This window comes from Athene cunicularia, assembly GCF_003259725.1.
Source record: "Athene cunicularia isolate RWA chromosome 2 unlocalized genomic scaffold, athCun1 chr2_part1, whole genome shotgun sequence".
NCBI classification, from domain to species: domain Eukaryota; kingdom Metazoa; phylum Chordata; class Aves; order Strigiformes; family Strigidae; genus Athene; species Athene cunicularia.
Window position 1 is genome coordinate 32,456,335 of NW_020799095.1, and position 22,030 is coordinate 32,478,364.

The window sequence follows — 22,030 nt, forward strand, 5'->3', positions numbered from 1 at the left end:
ACTCTGTATGTTCAGTGTTTTAAAATTTGAGTATAGTAGTCCTAGTTTATTGAAGTAATTTTGGAAGATTTAGAAATATTTGTCAGATTTTTTTCAGATATACTGTCCAAAACATTGCTAACAACATTTTCAATACTTATGAAAGCTGAGTTATATAGCCAGGCAAACCTATTTCATTCTGAGGAGAGAAAAATATGCTTTTTGATCAGCCATTTCATTTCAGAAGTGCATTTTAATGAATGCTGAAAAGGATCCTCTTGAAGAGCCAAGAGCAAAAAGAAAGGATTTTCTGAACTTTTTGAAATGGAGGACCTTGAGCATTTCATACCTATTTTTGTTAATATACTTCTACTTATAAAGGCTTTGCACTAATACACCTTTCATCTGTCCCTAAAAGACTACAGGTATATACATTTTTTCACCTTATCTTTTAAGAGCTAGAGCACAGAGATGGCTTTCTGCCTGTTTTCTGTGTTGGTTTTTTTTCTTGATCTGCTACTGCTGTGTCTTTATATAAAAATAAAGACTGTAGTGTCTTTATTTTTTAGCCTATATGTGGTATATTGATGCAGATTCGTATTTATATACATATGTATAGATACACATGCCTGTGTATACTCTCAAAGTGCTTTGGAGTGAATGGTAATGCGTGAACAGAAGCGAATTTTTGCTTGACACCAAGGTTAACAAGAAAAACTCTAAATTCTGTGATTTATATGGCAAACTAAGTCCATCAATTAATTTCAGAGGAAAATTTTTGCTTCTTCAATGTAATTCAAATGGAGTGAGCCAGGCTCTGGACCTCTGATTCTGATTTGTCTAATAAGTTAGAGGGACCACCCTGATTTCTTCTTCAGACAGGCTGAACACTTGTACATTAACTATTTTTCCTTTTGTTACAAAGACACTGAGAAAGTTTAATGGATGTCTTCCACTTAGAAAGCACATGATTGGTGAAGAAAACCTGGGGGTTATTTTTACATGTTCCTCCAGCAAGTTTTCCTTCTTCCTTTCTTTCAGCATCTTCAGTGAATTGTGAACCTTGTCCCTGTCCCATTGTAACCACCTTCTCTTCTCTGTTCTCTCTTACTTCTTGGTTTTTTCTCAGCCATCCTTGGCATTCCGTTCTTGGTCCTTCTTTCAGTTGCCTATGGTGTCCTTTGCTCTCCCTTTTGCAGACACCCAAGATCTCTCTCTAAATTCATGACCATCTTTCTTCCCCTATGTTTTTCCTTTCCTTCAGGGTCACTATATTTGTCTCCTTTGTTTTAGTGCTCTCTTTCCTTTTGTCTTTCATTTCGATTTTTATTGTGCATGAAGAAATTAAAAAGCATTTCCTGAAACCCACTATTTTATTTTAGCAATGAAAAAGCCCACCAGTGAAATTGCCCAGATTGTGTTTTGTTTTCCGCAAGAGCATGAAATACATTGGTAAAATGAGAGAGTGCCAGTTTCAGGGGGTCGACACAATGAGATACTAGTGTTGCACTTACAGATAATGGCTAGGTTTTTCTTCACAGTGAGACATACTTCTCCATGATCTTGGCATCTGCTGTATTAGGTACCCAACATTGACAATCCAGCATTTAATGACACTGAAATTACACTCAACAACACTGTGTACACAAATGAAATTGTAGCTGAGCTCTGTGTTAGTCACATTCCAGTTTCAGTACAATTAGTGCTACTCAATATGTAGTGTAACTCAAGCATGTAATTAAGTGACAACTCTGCATGTTTTAACTGTTTGCTGAAGATTTCTCTCCAGTTTGTTTACAGCAGTGAGGCTCCTGAAAGAACCTTAGCATTACCTTGAAGGGTAAAAGAAGACTAGCAGTTTATGTTGTGATATTTATTGTATAAAGATGCAGCACCATCTGGGAAGTTGCAAAGTCTAATTGCTGCCTCACTGAGAATGTTGTAGTTTGCCTCTGTGCAAAATGGGCCCCAAAGTTACGTCTCTAAATTCACAGTATTTATTCTTGCTTTCCACTAATGTAACTAATTCTGCAGAGTGCCAGCTCCTCCAGACCCACGTGTTTATCTGCTGACCCAAAAGGGTTTAGGCAGGCAGCTGGGTACCTTGGCACTAGGGGTCTGATTCAGGAGCAGTGAGGGAAAGAAATGGGCATGCTGCCAATCTTTGGTGGCATAACACTTCAGGGACTGGTACAAGGTGATCAAAGTCTAAAATGTTCTTATTTTAGTGAAAGTCTTAGCTGGCCATTGACCAATCTCAAAATTAGGCAGTTCGGTGCATGGCGGTTTAAGGGAATAAAGCCTATTTTTCACACCTAGATCCTGTACTAAGAGCAGCTCAGCTGGCATCAGGAATTGGTGTAAATCTGAAAGGATATGGAGAGTTTCAAAGTAAATGATGTGCAATAGGCACAGAGCATTGATCCAGAACAGTTTCTTCTACACTGTTCATAAAGCAGATGTTTTCAGAGAGTACTTCACTGAGTTGCTTATTCTCATATTATAGTTCTTTGAGGTGCAGTTTCCAGGTTTTAAAGGATTTTTTTTTTTAGTAACTTTTAAGAGAATGATAAAATTAATACAATTAGGGAATCTGAATTTTAATCTAGATTCAGATGTGTGTAGTAGTCAGTGACCAAGAGCAATTGTGATGGTTTGATTACAGGCATGTTTGATCCCAATATCAGTGCCTTGAGAATTAATTAGTTAATATTGATAAGTTTAGCAATATGAAGCTTTTAAAAGCAAACAACAAAGACTGCTTTGACATTCTGATTCTCTTACCTTTTGTGGTGATGGCAATCAGACATACCAGCCTGGAAAAATATGTATTTACATGAAGGTTTTATTTAGCCAGTGGTGCTAAACAAAGTCCTTATCAAGCAAAGCCAGCAGCTAATGTAGTACATCAACTGTGCCCCACCCCTCTGTATCCCTTATATTTTTTACAAACTGCTTGCAGTGCAAGCTGGATATATTTCATAAAGGGTTTGCTTCAAATTGACTTCTGCATAATCAAATACACCCTCTTACCATTTGTGTCTTCTGTCAGCTAGACTTAAAAATGAAAGTGCAGACGTATGAATATGTACAGCCTTGTTTAGCACTTTTTACTGGGTAGATGTCCAATCTCAATTCCCTAGAAATCTTTCACTGACAAAGATTTTTATTTGTATATATTTATTTTTTTTAAATCAGACTGACTTCTCCAATATTTTCACATTTCACTGGGTTGCAGGTTTTAGCTGAGGAATGCTGTGTGAGGAGAAGTGATTATGTGATGGAAAAGTACCAGAGAGATTGTTCATCTGTTGGACACATATTTTAGAATGGTTATTACCCTTCAGGTATGTTAGGAAGTCATTGGTGCTCTTCTGGGACTGCTCCATCTCTAGAGCAGTCTCCCTATCTAGTACATTTAGTTAACTCTGGCAGTTCTGTTTCATAGAATATTTATATGTCATTATCTAGTTTAAAACTACTGTGATAAAACTACATAGAAATGTTTTGTCGCACTAGAATCTTGCACATCTATAATTTACTGATCCATTGCTTAATCCCTTGAAAGGATTCTTTCAATTTGCCTTCTGACCCCTGATGTTATCTCTCTGGGTCACTGAGGAATGTACTTACCTCCAAGTACTTGGTGTTTTCTTCAGCTTTTTCTGCTGGAACTGTAGCTTTGGCCTTGTATTCAAAAGTAGCACGGGTACATGCAACAGAAACTAACCAAAGAACAATTTGGACCATGCTGTAAATTAAACCAAATGTAAAAAGATAGAATCTGTTATTGAAAAAAAATATATCATTTGGTTAAAAGAGGTGCTTGAAATACTCAGACCTACAGAAAAGTAAAATATTTTCATGACTAGGAGGAGAATATATACATATTTTCTGAAATTCAGAACCAGGAATTGTACTTCAAAAGTACATATGCATGCAAAACATCCTTTTCCTTTCCTCCCTTCCCTGTTAGACCTGATGTAATGTCTCTTTTCAGAAAAAAAGCTGCACATCATGCTTAAATTTTTGTCTGTTACTACATCAAATGATTCCACTAGTTCTTCTTAAGTTAAGGTGCATACTGAAGTACATGGGCTCATAAGCTCTTTGTGATTCTGAACTTGTACTTGTTTGTAAAAGAGCTAAATAGGTAGCGTAAGACAAAGAACAAGTTCCATCTGAGTGAAGGCAGTTGAAGCAGGAGTGTGTGTGGAAAGGTTGAAGGGTAAGTGTCAGGGGAGGGTGTTCATTTTTCTGTTTATCTTGTTGAGTTTAACTTTTCTAGCCTGTTTTGTTAAGAGAATACAGGCTCAGAATTATAAATAGGGAGAAAAAAGTGCATTTTGAGGAGCTAAGCATGGTGTGTTTCAAGTCAGACTTTCAAAAGAATCTACAACTGCATGTTTTTACAGCCTGGCCAGGCAGATAAATTTGAACACTCATGTTTCCAACCACCAGCCTGCAAGTATATACAAGGCTGTTGAAATGTGACTATGCAAATACCTCTCTTTGCTTAGATTTCTTACAGTAGATAGATCCCTTGTATGCAAACTCACCACCTGTGGTTGGCACAGTCTTCTTCCTGGAGAAGAAAAGATCTAACCTGAGTCCACCAGGCAGTGGGATTTAATGGGATCAATAGTCATGCTGAAATATGAATGATTGGGATTTTTATTTTTTTTTAATAACAATCTTAATTCTCTTAAAATCAGTGGTTTTTAGAAACTTCATGCACTGGGTGAGATGAAAGTGGCTGTGACCTCAGTCAGTGATTCTTACTGGATTTTTGGAAAGCCAAAAGCTCCTTATTTCTTGTAAGGCCTGTCAGAAGTCTGTTAGGAAAGGTTCAGAGTAAACAGGATTATAGCATACCAGTCTGTACCACTACTGATGAGATGAAATGGAGTTCAATTAAAGTGTCGGCACCCAACATTTTAATTTATGTATTCATTTGCTTATTTTTTTGGACAGAAGGATAAAGATTTCTGTGGAAACAAATTACAGCCTTCAGCATTGGCAGGAGTTAACTCCAAACACATTTCCTGATCACTCTGATTTGGCAGGTGCTTTTATGTGACTTTACCATCCTGGGAGCATAAACCTCTCACTGCTGGCAAGAGATTTTCCCCACCCCAGCACAAGATTAGCTTTGTCTTGAAAAGCTTTTCTGACGAGTGGTTTTGAAGGACATGGCTAAGGCCATTATTGGAGTAAATGTTCAGCATATCCCCATATCTGTCTTTTAACTAGTCAGAATGACTTTGTAGATAAAACATAAAACTAACTCAATTATAAGCACATTTCATACCAAAAGAGAAATGTGCTCTCAGGAGGGGTAAATCCATAGCAAAGTCAGCCTCAAATAAATGGCAAGAGAAACTGCTCGGCAAAGGTGCTGATTTGGAGCTAAACAGAAATATTACTGTCTGAAATCCAGACACTGCCTACCTGTGCCTGGGAGCTTATGCAGTGAGAGAGGGCAGGGAAGGTGCTTTACCTGCAGCGATCCTGGCTGTTGCAGGAGAAAGTTATCCCACCCAGCACAGCTCTGTTCCTGCCTCCTCATCCCTCCTCAGAGATTGTCCTGTTTATTCCAACTGACACCAATAACTTGGTGGTTATTTTCTGTGTGGTCCCCATTAGGGGGCTTCCCACAGTTGTGCTTTTAGATATTGGCCATCCCCCTTAGAAAGCCTCCTCCACTTGAGCCAAGAGGCACCTTAGCCACAGGACACCTTAGTGCACTTTCTCTCTTCCCTTAAAAATTAGTATTTATTTTTGATTGATTTTAGTCGAGGTTCCATGTTCTGTCTGAAAATGCCTACAACATCCCTCCTAACAAGAGATAGTGAAAACCACTTTGAATTTGGTGCTACATGATTGCTTAACAGCTGGGGAGCCCATGTGAGTCCATTTCAAGCTGCAGGAACAGAGCCTTTATACCAAGCAACAAGGTGTGCTCTAATCCATACAGGGCTGGCAACACAGAAGACTGCCTGAGTTCGTGGCTGCCTGCAATTCCTTTTCTTCTGTTGCATGTAGACTCAGGACAGTCATTGACCAGAGTAACCTGCTATTTCTCTGTATATAACCCTTTACTTCTCTCTGGCGTGGTTACACAAGGTCAGTGATTGTGTTTAGCATTGATTTCAATTAGTCTAGCAGGCCTTTAAAAAGGATGCAAAATTGAATCCAGCACACCAGGAAATCATCATTATTGTGTCAGATTTGCAGTATGGGCTGTACTTTTAATTTGCAAATGTACAAGCTCACCAGTCTACATTTCAACCACGCACTTAAAATCTGGAATGTTTAGAATACATTATAGGATATTGATCTGGAAACTGAAAAGTATGTGATTTTTTTCACACTTATCTGATGTTGGGTCTCACAGTTGTTTGTGTTCAAAGCCCATAAGAACAGTGCGTTGCCTGTTGAATTTCTGCTTTGAGAAACTTAGGTGCAGTCAGCTTGTGTAAAGATTACGCATAACATTGGATGTTTAGGAAGACTGATCTTCTTTAATGTTATAACATGAAAAAATGTTCTAGCTCATTTAAATGTGAACTACCTTGTGGCTAACAAATTTGATTAAGCAATGAAATCAGTTTTGTTTGTACATCTTGACAGCTGACAAAGTGAGCATATAAAGCATTTCTCTCAAATCTGTAAGCTGAGAAGTGTCTTAGGAAAGCAAGCATCTGAAATATATCCTAAAATGTCTGACAGTATCCTCTAGAATTTCTGCTTAAATGAATGACTAAGATGCGTGAGAGCACACTTGGCGTTTTCATAATCCTTTACCAGGAATAGGTGCCTATTCTGTCAGTTCTGATGGTTTCTCAAGTAAAAATTTCTCTATCTATACCTTTTACATGTTCCTTTATGCTGTCTAAAGTTAAAAGTGTATTCTTGAGGAAAATGGGTGTCATGTGTGCATCTAAGGAACAGGGAGCAATCATGACATCCATTATTTTTCACAGTCTACAGACTGAAAAATAGTAAAGTGTGAAAATATTTTTATTTCTCTTTCCTGGTAGATGTCCGTAGAAGAACAATTTATGAGTACCACAGGGTGGAGCTACAGATGTCAAAGATTACCAATCTCTCAGCTGTTGAAATGATACCTCTTCCAAGTAAGTAAAATATAACATGGGCAGGAGCCAGATCTGGAAAGGACTCCCCTCCCAGTAACATACACACACACAATATTAAATATTTTGTTTATCTGTGGACTTGGAGTCATGGACATATTAGTTTATCTTCTCTCAGATTTATTCCCAGATGGATGCTACATTATCCAGTGCATCCTCATGTATCTCAAGGTAGTTTATAGGTATATAGCTCTCATTAGTTTTTGAATGAAATTTGTGCCAAACCATTTTTTCAGAAGCATGATTATACTGCCTTTAACTTTGTTTCCTTGAGAAAAAAAGAAAAGTTTGCATGCTTGCGAGGGAAACACAGATTCTTCTATGTGTTGTGCATCACATCGTGAAGAAATATCCCCAAACACATTTTGCAGTTCATATGCCTCTCTTGTCCAAGATAAAACTACATTTTTTAGAAATCTCTGGGTTTAAACTGCCAGCTGTACTGCTCTGAAAAAAACAGAAACAGCTTTTCTTTTCTCTAATCCAATTATAGTTCTTGCACATTTTCATACCAGCCTTATTATCAGCTTATATCTAAAGGTTAGCAACACCAAAGAACACGGGAACCACGGAGGAAGGAGATTTAAGGAAATACTTAATATTAAGCAAAAAGATTAAAATTTAGCAATGAAGCTAAATGAACAGATGTGGAAGTGGGAATAAATTTACAAATGGAATACAAATGGAATCCTACAGATAAAATATACCTTTGTGCATACGGTTATGCAATGTATTGTAATAGGCTGGTTTTGATGTCTTATTTTGGACATGTGTGAAGCTGTTGAGTCCCTAAATATGTATTATCAGAAGATGTGTGCTTCCTTTGTGCTTTTTAGGATAATTATTTGTGAGACTAATGTAATATTTTGTGTTTGTTTATCTACATCCCAGCTTGTCTCCAGTTTACCAGCTGTGGTCCCTGTGTCACTGCCCAGATTGGTTTCAACTGCAGCTGGTGCAGTAAACTCCAAAGGTAAAGAAAAGGATTTTTCTTTTTTGTGTGGGTATGCAGCTGTGCTCAAATGATAGCCAAAAATATTGCCTATAGGTTATTCAGCAAAAAGGGTTGTTATATGTAGGCCTTATATACATGCATTGACATGAACATAACCTTCAATTGTGATCACTAGCAACACATCATTGTCTCATTTCACTTCAGCAAATAAAATAGGCAAGAATAGTCAGTTGCTTTGGGAGTTAAGACCTTGTTCCTATTTCCTTAACCCTACTTTTAAATCCTGTTGAATGAGAAGTAGAAATCATAATAAAATTTGTATTTTCTCCCTATATCGCTGCTTCATCAAAAATAACATAACCACGTGGAGATGCAGGGTGGGAATGTAACTATAAAGACATACACGTTCAGAAGGGTCTGGCACGTCAGTGTGCATGGCAGTTCACACAGGCAGGGTGAGCAGACAGGGCCCAGTCCATCTCCTGAGTCTAGAACTTATCTGAGCTAGTTTCATATTGACCTCCACGAGTAGACTGAACTATGGTCTCCACTTGGGTCAAAACCACCACCAGCAAAAACATGATGTCCCAGATGGAGCTGCCACACAAACATGCAGGTCCCAGGCTGCAGGGAGTGCCTGAGCCTGTCAGTCCTGTCAGAGGGCAGCAGTGACAGTACCTGGGTGCACTGCAATCAGCTGGATGACCTGCTCAGCCTGGTGGCAGAACTCAAAGAAGAAGTTGAAAGATTAAGTATTAGGGAGTATGAAAGGGAAATTGATTGGTGGAGTAGCACCTGGAGCAAACAGAGGCTCCAAAAGAGGCAGGTGATCCCTCACCCTCTTGCTGCCAGGCAGAAGGAGGGGACCTAAGAGATGGGGGAGGCTGGAAACAGGTCCCTGCTCAGGGAGGCAGGAAAATCCTCTCCTGACCTCCCTCACCTTCCATGGTGCCCCTTCACAATAGATATGGGGCCCTGGAACTTTTGAATGAAGTAGAGAAGGATGAAGAAAATTACTCAAAGAAGGAGGAAGTTGAAGGTCTACCAAGGCTGGGTCGCTCTAGACCAGATATTAAATCCAGTTCTAAAAAGAACCCCAGAGGAGTCATTGTAGCGGGTGACTCCATTCTGAGGCCTGTTGAAGGCCCCATATGCAGACCAGACCTGCTTCATAGGGAAGTCTGCTGCCTCCCTGGGGCCCAGGTGAAGGACCTCACAGCAAAATTCCCCACTCTAGTGAGACCCAAGGACTACTACCCTCTCCTGGTTTTTCAGGTAAGTAGCAACAGTATTACCAGGAGAAGTCCTAAATCAATGAAGAGAGATTTCAGGGCCTTGGGGAAACTGGTTAAGGGGTCGGGAACACAAATAGTGTTCTCCTCCATCCCTTCGGTTGCAGGGATGGATGAAGAAGAGAACTCAACAGATAAACTTGTGGCTCCAAGACTGGTGTTACCGTCAGGGCTTTGGATATTTCAATCATGGGTTGGTATACAGGACACCAGACCTTTTAGTATCAGATGGGATGCACCTGTCCCAGAGGGAGAGAATAATATTGGGGCAAGAGTTAGCTGGGCTCACTGACAGAGCTTTAAACTAGATTTGAAGGGGGAAGGGGACAAAACATCAGCCCATCTGAAGTGCATGTATACCAGTGCACACAGCATGGGTAACAAACAGGAGGAGCTTGAAGCCATGATGAAACAGGAAAATTATGATGTAGTGGCTATTACAGAAACATGGTGGGATGTCTCCCATGACTGGAGTGCACTAGTTGATGGCTACAAGCTCTTTAGGATGGACAGACAAGTAAGGAGAGGTGGTGGGGTGGTGCTGTATGTTAGGGACTGTTATGATTGCTTTGAGTACAAGTGTAGTGAAGACAGGGTGGAGTGTCTTTGTGTTAGAATCAGGGGGAAGGCCAACAGGGCAGATATTGTAGTAGGAGTCTACTATAGGCCACCCACCCAGGACAGAGAGGTGGACGAGATATTCTACAGGCACTTAGGAGAAATTTCACAATTGCTTGCCCTTGTTCCTGTGGGAGACTTTAACTTCTCAGACATGAGCTGGAAATACAACACAGCAGAGTGGGACCAATCCTGGAGATTCCTGGAATGTGTGGGACACAACTTCCTGACACAGCTGGTGAGTGAACTGACCAGAGAAGGTGCCCTGCTGGATCTCCTCTTTGTGAACAGAGAAGGACTGGTGGATGATGTGATGGTTGGAGGCTGACTAGGGCATGGCAATCATGAAATAATAAGAGTTCTCTATTCTTACAGAACCCAGGAGAGGGGGCAGCAGAACTGCCATCTCGGGCTTCCAAATGGCTGACTTTGTCTTATTTAGGCACTTGCTTCATAGGATCCCTTTGGAGAAAATCCTGAAGGCTACAGGGGTCCAGGAAGGCTGGACACTTTAGGGAGAAAGTCTAAATGGTACAGAAGCAGATTGTCCCCCAGATGCTGTAAGAGAAACCAGTGGCAGAGACCACCCCAGCTAAACAGGGAGCTTTGGCTGCAATTCAGGGAGAAAAGGAGAGTTTATGGCCTTTGGAAGAAGGACTTACAATGATTACAAAGATGCTGTGAGGCTATGTAGGTCAGAAATCAGGAGGTCTAAAGCCCAGCTGGAAATTAATCTGGCTTCAGCAATCAAGGACAAAAAGAAATGTCTCTATGTCAATAGCAAAAGAAAGACCAGGGAGAGCCTCCATCCCCTGGTAGGAGAAAACATGGTAAAAAGTGATGAGGAAAAGGCTGAGGTGCTTAATGCCTTCTTTGCCTCAGTCTTTAATAACAAGATTAGTTGTACTGAGGGAATCCAGCCTCCTCAGCCAGAAGACAGAGACTGGGAGAACAACCCCCCCGCAATCCAGGAGACAGTCAGTGACCTGCTGCATCACACAGACACACACAAGTCTATGGGACCAGGTGGGATACACCCGAGGGTGCTGAAGGAGCTGGCTGGGGTGCTCGCCAAGCTGCTTTCCATCATTTACCAGCAGTCCTGGCTGACCAGGGAGGTCCCGACTGATTGGAAATTGGCCAGTGTGACGCCCATCTATAAGAAGTGTTGGAAGGATGATCTGGGAAATTACAGGCCTGTCAGCTTGGCTTCGGTACCCAGGAAGCTGATGGAGCAGCTCATCCCGAGTACCATCATATAACACATGCGGGACAACCAGATGCTCAGGCCCAGTCAGTGTGGGTTTATGAAAGGCAGGTCCTGCTTGACAAACCTGATCTCCTTCTATGACAAGGCGACCTGCTTATTGGATGAGGGAAAGGCTGGGGATGTTGTTTACCTTGACTTTAGTAAGGCCTCTGACACTGTTTCCCACAGCATTCTCCTGGTGAAACTGGCTGCTTGAGGCTTGGATGGGCACACGCTTTGCTGGGTAAAAAACTGTCTGGCTGGCCGGGCCCAGAGAGTTGTGGTGAAGGGAGTTAAATCCAGTTGGCGGCCGGTCACGAGTGGTGTCCCCCAGGGCTCGGGTTTGGGGCCACTCCTGTTTAACATCTTTATTGATGATCTGGACGAGGGGATCGAGGGCACCCTCAGTCAGTTTGCAGCTGACACCCAGTTGGGTGGGAGTGTTGATCTGCTCGAGGGCAGGGAGGCTCTGCAGAGAGACCTGGACAGGCTGGAGCCATGGGCTGAGCCCAACTGGAGGAGTTTCCATAAGGCCAAATGCCGGGGGCTGCCCTTGGGCCACAACAACCCCCAGCAGCGCTACAGGCTTGGGGAGGAGTGGCTGGAGAGCTGCCAGTCAGAGAGGGACCTGGGGGGGTTGATTGACAGCCGGCTGAGCAGGAGCCAGCAGTGTGCCCAGGTGGCCAAGAAGGCCAATGGCATCCTGGCTTGTGTCAGCAATAGCGTGGCCAGCAGGGACAGGGAAGGGATCTGACCCCTGTACTCGGCACTGGTGAGGCCGCCCCTCGATTCCTGTGTTCAGTTTTGGGCCCCTCACTACAAAAAGGACATTGAATGACTCGAGCGTGTCCAGAGAAGGACAACGAAGCTGGGGCAGGGTCTGGAGCACAGGTCGTACGGGGAGCGGCTGAGGGAACTGGGGGTGTTTAGTCTGGAGAAGAGGAGGCTGAGGGGAGACCTCATCGCCCTCTACAGCTCCCTGAAAGGAGGGTGCAGAGAGCTGGGGATGAGCCTCTTTAACCAAGTAACAACCGATAGGACAAGAGGGAATGGTCTCAAGTTGCACCAAAGAAGGTTTCGTCTGTATATTAGGAAGCATTTCTTTCCAGAAGGAGTTGTTAGGCGTTGGAATAGGCTGCCCAGGGCAGTGATGGAGTCCCCATCCCTGGAAGTGTTTTAAGAGTTGGGTTGACACAGCACTGAGGAATATGGTGTAGTTGGGAACTGTCAATGTTAGGTTAATGATTGGACTAGATGATCTTCAAGGTCTTTTCCAACCTAGGTGATTCTGTTTTCTTAACAGTAGGGAGACTGATATGTCCAAAGAGTCAGTCTTCTCTCTTTTAACCTGTCATTATCCATATTGTATACACTGGTTCTGCTCAGCTTCTCACTGCTGCATTGACAAGGACAGTCAAGTCAGTAGCAGCAGCAATTTAGACTCTGGAGCAGCTGGAGTGCAAACAGCAAAATGGAGACTCCGCAGCTGCAGCTTTTCCAAAAAGTTCTTCACTCACTGATTTTCATTGACCTTCATAGCAAGAATGTATTTAACACCAGTTCTCTGACACAAAATGCAGTATCATAATGGGTATTTATTGTTTTGTTTTTCAACCCTAGTGATTAGGTTCAGAAATGTTATGTATAAAATGGATGCATAATGAAAGGAGAAAAGGCTATTAGCATTCTAAAATACTGCAATAATTTGACAATGTAGAAGTACTGATAAATAGCTGATGAACATGGTATGGAATTAGGAACTTGGGGTGACTTTTATTATGTTTTCTTAAGATTCAACTCCTGTGGTAAGTAATTTAAAAAGTCACTCTGTTCTCTTGCAAAAAACCCTATTTTTAGTGGAACTGAAGCTAAATGAAATCACATCACAGAAAACATATCAAACATCTTCAAGAGTAAGGATACTTGTAGCAAACTGTTTCAAGCAAGCGTGAATACATCTATCTTGCTTTAGACAATTTCTTGGTTTCAAGCGTTGATTGATTCTCCTTCCATTAATAAATGTAGCACTGATTTCTGTTGGCTTTGGTTTGAGCAAGGTCTGTTGCTTTGTGGCCAGTGTTTTCATTTCTGTTTGAATAAATTCAGTTATATGGTAAAGTTCAAACCTCTTATGAATCACAAAGAAACCTTGAGATCCTTTGTGGCTTTCTGTAGTTTGTGAAGAATTATGTTTCCTGAGTTCTGGAATTGCTGGAAAATCTGCTTTGCTTACTAAGCCACAAATTCACTGTGGAGAACTAAAATTTTTATCCTTCACCTTTAGCAGGAAGCAACACAAGTCACATAGTCACATTGTGTTCCCTTCCACGTATTTAGGTGAATTTGTGGCTGCCCCTTCACAACTGACAAGGTGTAGTTTATTGCTGAAAAATACCCAGTCTCAACATACCTATTTGTATTCAATTAAATTCTGCATGAAAAGTTCTTGCTTTTCATTTTGCCTGTGAAGATCACACTGCAGTCAAAGATGAACCTACTGTGAGGCAGTCCTGCACTCTTTTCCAAAAACAGCTGGCTCCATGCTGCAGAAGATAGACTGAAAAGTTTTATTGCTGTTAATTAGCCCATTACTGACAGTAGCGAGACTGTCATTTCATACAGGCTGTGTTTGGACCTTGTTTGACTAGTAGCAAAAGCAGAAACTGGACTTAAATCTTTAAAAAAGGATCCAGAAAAGCAAACTAAGATTATGCCTCTACCTGAGAATTTCAGTCATACCATCCAATTTGCATCAGCCAGATTTAAGCAAATGAAACATTGTGTATAGAATCATAAAAATAGTTCAAAATAGAAGGATCTACTAGAGGTCATTTAGTCTAACCTCCTGCTTAAATTAAAGCCAGCTCTAAGATCAGACCAGTTTGTTCATGATTTTGTTCAGCTGGATCTTGAAAACCTTCGAGGCTATGGTCCAGTCCCCTGAACTTCTTAATTTTATACTAGATTTTATGCCTTATTTTTTAAATTGTTATTTCCTTCAGAAACATGGCTTTGATGATGATGTCTGCCTCAGACCCCGTTGCTTTTCTTGGCCACTTTCCTCCAGCTTCTGAAATGAGCACCTTATTTCAACTAATTCAGCTCTACAGAGAAACAGATCTGAAATAGGAAGTGGATACATACTTTGTGAAAAGAGGCATCTTGCTTTCCAAAATGTGAAGACTGAGCATTTCTTTAGTTAGCATACATTACACTGCAGGATCATTACAATCAGTACTCATTCCTGTCTCAGCTTTGACAAATTTTCTGCTCCCTACCATTTCTGGATACTCTCACCTGCCTTCCAGACAAGTGCCTCTCTTCTTTTACCTTGCTTTTCCTCAACATGTTTATTCATTTTAGGGAGATAGAAAAAAAGCCTTTTTCCATTCTCAGTAGAGATGTCTGGATCACAGGAGAGTACTCAGAATCATTTACTTCAGTACCACACTGGTTTTGCTCCCCTCAAAAATAAATTCACTGTGTTAAAATGTTCTTTTTGCATGTGATGAAGAAGCACTTGCTCAACAAGAAAGCCTAACTGTCCTGATTAGAAATCATAAAGGATGGAAAGTTGTGAGTTCTTTCATCACAGTGCTCCAGCTTTTTCTGTGTGTTACTTCTCTTCAGTCATCAGCCTTGTAAATCAACCTAGACTTTTATCTCCTGTTGTGATATACATTGCTCTCTGGCAACAGAATAAAATCTCCTTGGAAAAACAAGGGCAAAGCATTACATGAAGTATTAACTTAGACATTTCAGAAATGCCCAGAGTACAAAGAAAATATTTTCAGTCCACTTTCAAATGAGTACTCATAGGATTTTTTAAAGTAAACAGATGCTTAGGAGTAATGCCTGAGTAGTGCTTCTGGGTTGCAAAGCTGACTGGACACACTGGTTAGGGAGGTGAGAAGCCAAAAGCTGTCTCTCTTGGTTGTAAGCAAAGCCCAGAGTGGAAAAGGGAATTATCCTTTGCTGCAGAAGCCTGAAGAAGGCTTGAACTTCCAGTGTCATAATAATCTGCCCTAGTAATCTGATTTCTGCAGAGGGATAATGTCTGTTTGCTCATGAGGAGACTGTTAGGGAGCAGTGAGGGTCAGATATGGCTGTAGCAGACAATGATGTTCCTTCTGTGGAGCCAGAGTAGCTCTTTGGTACTCTAAAGTGCGATCTCCCAGAGCAAACTGACTTCCATGTGGGTAGTAAGAAAACACGTATCCAGGGGGAAGCAAAACTCTATACCAATTCTACAACCACTTTTTCTCAACAAGTTATGACCCTATTTAGCTAGAGCAACTTTACTACCAAGACAACATCTTGTATATGTTTTTCCTCGCATAAAATTTAAACTGTATGTTGAATCATTCACACAACAAAGTACAGTTGTTGGAAAAGCAGCGAGTTTATATAAAACCTGTAACTGCAGAAGAAAAATTGACCAGCAGAGCCATTGCAGAATAACTGTACTCCCCCATGTGGGCAATCTGTATTGGAATGAAAATAACTTTATTCTACAACAGTATGTTGTTTCTTACCTGTAACTTCAGCCCAGCTGATGTGCAAACAATGCAATCTTCAGAAAGGCTGGTTCTTGTGATTCAGAAAAAAATCCTCTATTCCTGTCACTCTCTACAAGCTTAAATCACAGTTTCCCATTTCATAAGGGATCATCAAACTATCCACTCTAAAATCCAACATGACGTATGTCATACAGTTTCATCATGACTAAAGCAAACCACGTTATTTTCTTTTGACTTCAGCAGATGGAGGATCACCCTAGGAGCTACTTTTTTCTTGAACTATGTATATTCCATAACTGTTCGATAAGTAAAACTGTTCAATAAGTAAAAGAGACTAACTAAAAATTTGTAAGCTAAGATGGTATTGTAGCTCCTCCTACACAAGGATCTATGTCTGTAAAATGACAGAAACACTTTGCATCTGTCTCATAGTAGTCACCTTGTGGCTGAAACTTGGATTATTTGCCCTTCATTATCTCTAACTTCCCAGCATGTAAAAACTGGGAGAATTCTTTAATGTTAGATCTATTTATATAATCTTTTCATGCTTCTGTAATGTATACTCTAGGTACTTGGTACAGCCTGCATGTTAGAGATGTCATTTTCTAGGAAAGTTTTTGGAAGCTTTAAGAAACTTTGCTTTTATTTTATAGGTTAAATTTGTAAAACTTGCTTGCAATACTGAAATACTGAGTTCCTTTGGAAATACCTTAAATTAGTTTCCAATAAATAAATTGTATTTATTAATTTTAAAAGAGTTGGCACTGAAATAGAAGAGAAATATGATGGTTAAATGATCAAGGAATTTTTAAAAGCCACCTTTATACAAAGTTTTGGAAATATTTATGTTCAGATTCTGTAGATATGTTTTTGTTTTGATGAACTTCAGGAATGTCTCAGATTTTGACAGTGAGTTGATACTGATATTTCAAGTGAGTTCAGAAATAAGCAGACAAAGAGCATACTCTTGCGATTTGTGAATGCTGGACACTCAGGTTTTCAATGTGTCTCATGCTTCACTTCATTAACACAGGAGAAAAGCATCTCCCAATCCCTGCAACATCCCTCAGTTTTAGCATAGTACTGTCATCCCTACACTGAAGATAGGGAACTGGAGTACTGAAGGACTAAGGGCAAGAGCTGCAAACACTTTAGGTGATAGTTTTATTCAGCTGTCACTGTTGGTACCTATATTCAAATTTTAAATCCTCATAACTGGCTGCCTTATGCCAAGGGTACCTAAAAGACTAAATGCTAGATCCCCAAGGATGTTTTGCTGGCTGACTCACTTAGGTTCTAAGGGAAGTTATGCAGAATAGGAGAGCAGTACCAGACGTACATTTTCACCAAACTCTGGACTTAAGTATCTAAGACCAGAAAGGTCTCTAGGGATCAAACACTGTCTGAGGAAATACCTACAGCTGCCCGAATCTAAGCAGTGCTCAGCAGTGAAGTCCCTGAGCCCCATGAAGCTCTCATTATGTGTGCCCTTTACACAACAACAGTCTCACGATGATAAGAGAATCCCCTGAGGCACAAGAAGTAAGGGAACTGGGTCCTCTGAACACAAGGCACCCCTTAAGGGTGGCCCATTAGATGTCTAGGTGCTTAAACCTGAGCACTAAAACTCATACCCCCTTGCATGGCTCCAGCTCAGTGCATCTTCCCTATCATCAGGCAGTGGCTGCCTGAAGATTTAGGGTCTTCGTTTCACTGTATTTCATTGTCTAGGCAGCCCTGCTGGGGGCTTTTCCAGGTCTACAAAAGAGATTCAGCTTTGGGAATGCCAATTCACAAAAGGATCTTGCTCATGTTAAGTGCTTAAATGCACTTTTATCCTTGAGAGTCTCTGTTTTCCAGACTATGCATTGAATAATCTGGTTTGAAATCATACCACTTTATAGTATTGATCCATGGAGCGCAAACACCCAGTTTGAAAAGTGCCCTGGAGCAGACTGCACAAATCACGTGTTGGACTTTGTGTGTGTAGTGATGAGCCAGGACACTCCCTGCACTCTAGGCAGAGTTATTCTACCTGTGTGCATGCATAAACTCTTAAAACTATCCTGAGCTTAAAAGATGAAAGAATCCCATTTGTGATACATTTCACTTCAATACTTAATCCTGTATGCCAGCAACAGCACTAGTTGAAAAGGTTATGGCTTGTTTTTATGGAATGTATTCTGAGCAAAGTGAAAAATCAGAAATGTGTCTGGGAATAGTAGCAATAATGTGGTTTATATCTTAATGCTTCTAATCTTTTATTATGATAATCTCTGTTCCTATCTAAGCAGGTAATAAAGAAATGAGTTGTTTTGCATGCCATACTGATTAGCTGGAAAGAGGGAGGGAAAATCTTTAGGCACTTGCTGTTCTTAAGAAAACATTTTACAGTTGAAATATGAAGTGACAGTTTTCCATGGTGCCCTTATGGTAAATGAGATAAAACATCGTTACCTATTGTTTGTCTTCTGAACTTCTGGGCAAGCTTGAAATGTCTTGTTTGTTTATTCTTCCTTTAGAAAGAAATTTGAAACATGTTTAGTTAACTTTCAGATCTGAGTTTATGTCTGGAAATTTTTGGTATCAGGAAGAAAAAGGGTTAGGGTTTTTGTTTGTTCATTGTTCTGTATGTCCAATCTGACAAGATCTGTCTTCATAAAAACTGTGTTGAATTAAAGACCGTAGTATAAGTAACAGTCTTATGTAATCTTAAATATTTATTGGCTGAGCAAAGCACCACCCATACAGAATTAGGGAAAAAGAGCACAAATATCACACTGACTACATAAAACCCTTCATTTACAAAAGAAAATCATTAAATCCAAATAAGAAACACAGTATCTTTCTCCATACATACCTGATTGTTCGGTATCTACATTTCCCTGATCTTTTATTTGATAGCTGACACCATAACAAAGGTTGTAGATTCCATTACGGAGCAGGGAAACGCAATGGATGAGATCAGATCCAAAAACACTCACCATCTGAGAGTGCAGATACATTAGCTTAATTGTGCAGTGAACATCTGTTGTGGCATGCTTTGGTCTAAGCCTTTCAGTTTTATTTTACCAAAACTATCAAGTTCTAAAAAAAAAAAACCAAAAATAATCCTGAAATCTAGAAGTTTTTAATTCAGATGTTACAAACACACTCCACAAAAGCTCTGGAAGTTCTTCTTATGCAAAGATATTACAATGAAGGCATAGAACTAAGTTGCCGTTGGTTTGATGGGTGAGATAACAAGCTTGGGCATTGTAGTGCCAGGTAGCAAAACACAGTACAGTGCAAGGAAGGAAGTTTTACCTTATAAACTTGAAAATATTTTTATTCCTGTTCCTACATTCATAAGCAACCATTTGTAGAGCTCAATTTCTTTTCATAGAATCACAGAATATTTTGGTTTGGAAGGGACCTTTAAAGGTCATTTAGTCCAACCCCTCCTGCCATGAGCAGGGACATTTCCACCTAGATCAGGTTGCTCAGAGCCCCATGCAACCTGACCATGAACTTTCCTAGGAATGGGGCATCTACCACCTGTGTTGGTTTAAGCCCTGCCGGGACCAGAGACCACATTGCTGTTGCCCCTCCCCCACCCTCAGCCGGTCGGGCTGGCAGTGAGGCACAAACCCCGGGTTAAAATAAGAAGAAATTTAATACAACAGCGTGATAAACAATTTGAACAACAACGGTAGCACTGATGACAACAATAAACAGCAATAACAGTGAACAAGACAAAAGATATACAGAGAAATACCGCAATGGTCACGGAACAAACCCGCCATGCTTCTTGTGACCAAAGCTACAAAGGAAAAAGTTCCCAAGCTCCGGCACCCGGACCTGACGTCAGCATGGTATGAATAACCCGGCTGGAGATCCCTTCCCCCTTGTCTGCTGGGGAAACTTAACCCTATCCTAGCTGAACCAGGACACACCCCTCTGGGCAACTTGCTCCAGTGTTTCACCACCCTCATTGTAGAAGATTTCTTCCTTATATCTATTCTAAATCTACCCTCTTTTAGTTTAAAACCGTTACCCCTTGTCCTGTCGCTGCAGGGCTTGGTAAAAAGTCTCTCTCCATCTTTCTTATAAACTCCATTTAAGTCTTGAAAGGCTGCAACAAAGTCTCCCCAGAGCCTTCTCTTCTCCGGACTGAACAATCCAGCTCTCTCAGCCTGTGCTCATCTGTGTGTTCCAGCCCTCTGATCATTTTCATGGGCCTCCTCTGGACCTGCTCCAACCAGTCCATGTCCTTCTTCTGTTGGATGCCCCAGAGGTAGACACAGTACTCCAGGTGGGGTCTCATGAGAGAAGAGTCACCTCCCTTGAGTTGCTGGCTGCACTTCTCTTGATGGAGCCCAGGATACGGTTAGCTTGCTGGACTTGCAAGTGCACGTTGCCAGCTCATGTCCAGCTTTTCATCCACCAAGTACTCCAAAGTTCTTCTCCACAGGGCTACTCTCAATCTCTTCATCCCCCAGCCTACCCACTAGGTTGCCCTGACCAGGGTGCAGAACCTTGCACTTGGCCTTCTTGAACTTCAGGAGGTTCACATGGGCTCACTTTTCAAGCTCGTCCAGGTCCCACTGTATGGCATCCCATCTATCAGGTGTGTCAACTGCACCACACAGCTTGGTGTCATCTGCAAACTTGCTGAGGGTGCACTCAATCCCACTGTCCATGTCATTGATAAAGATATTAAACAGCACTGGTCCCAGTATGGACCCCTGGAGGACATCATTTGTCACTGATCTCCATTTGGACATTAAGCCATTGACATCTACCCTCTGGATGAGACCATCCAACCAAACAATCCATCCATCAAATCTATATCTCTCCAATTTAGAGAGAAGGATGTGGGGGGACCATGTCAGAGGCCTTACAGAAGTCCATATAGACAACATCAGTATCTCTTCCCTTGCCCACTGATATAGTCACTCCATCATAGAAGGCCACTAGGTTGGTTCAATTGCTCACTTTTAAATACTTTCTGGTTTTAACTGAGGGTTTCATTTTCTTTGCTTGTTTGCTTTAGGGATATTACGTATTTCAATTCCAAATTAAAAGGGGGGAGGAAGACTTGCTGATTTATACTTAAGCAGTTTTTATCCCAACACTATTTAACTGACAGTAGCGTGCTGTTATTACAAAATTGGCCACAGTATTTTACCAATTGTATTACAAAGTTTTAAAAAATGAAACATTTGTATGGATTAAGTAAACCACCAGAGGGAGCATATATAATCCAATCAGTGTAATAGATTCATATACAAATGACAAGGAAAATCACATTTTAAATGCTTTAGAAGGGCTAGAGTTTTAAAATATAGTGTATTCTATAAAATATATTCCACTCTGTCAATGTGCATAACTTCATGAATTTGCTGATCATACTGCTGCTTCAGGCAAAGCAAAAAAAATGTGCCAGATTCTGTCTGTCTATAGAATTTGTATTCCACTACAGCAGTTCTTCATGCTGGAGTGGTTTTATATGAAAACATGACAGAGTCTTAACACCTGAGTCTCAACAAGCAGACTATTGAATTAGGTCAAATTTATCTTGTGACAAATGAAAAGTAATGTCAGTACTATTTTTCTAACTTGTATACTGTTTCTTTGCAAATTAGGTACCAATCATATTGAAAATTTGAGAAATAGAAATTGTGGCCCTTTATCAGAGTTTGCTCTGATTAAAATGCAACATATTTTTCTTCTGTTTTAAAAGTTGTGTTGAGACAGCAATTGGTCTTTTTAATCAACTGCAACAAATGAATGTGTAAATTTGTCAGCCTGGATACATTACAGATAAAAATGATATGATAACTAGATCTATACTTTATTGAGCAGAAAATTGTTCCACACCCAACTTCTTCAAATCCTTTCCAAGCTGGTCGCTTTTAATTTGACAAGCTAATTCGAACACATGAACTTCAAGAAACTGTTAGGAAATTAGCATTCAATAATTGAGAATTTTGAATGCATGGCAAGCCTGACGGGAGTAAAGCAATAAAAGAAAGTGACACAGAAGTGCTTAATGAACAAAGCATTTTCTGAAACCAGAGTGAGCCCAGTGATAGTATTGTTTGATGAAATAAGCCTCACAAGATCATAGTAGTAGATATTGTCAAATGGGATGGCAGTTCTGTTTAGAAGACAGTGTAAGCTTCAGTGAGCCTGAAGGTACATTTTAAAATACATAACAGTAAAGATGTACTTATCAGTAAAATGTACATAATGGTACGTTTAAAAGTACTGTTATG

The 22,030-nt window shown here is 40.6% G+C and overlaps 1 protein-coding gene across 1 annotated transcript in view; it reads left to right on the plus strand.

The window, feature by feature from the left end:
• The window catches only part of PLXDC2 (plexin domain containing 2), a 152,810-nt gene that overhangs the window by 86,507 nt on the left and 44,273 nt on the right, over positions 1-22,030 (plus strand). Inside the window, exons 8-9 of the mRNA XM_026843351.1 lie at positions 7,023-7,118; positions 8,028-8,109. Coding sequence (XP_026699152.1) covers positions 7,023-7,118; positions 8,028-8,109 — 178 coding nt within the window. The remainder of the gene's footprint in view (positions 1-7,022; positions 7,119-8,027; positions 8,110-22,030) is intronic.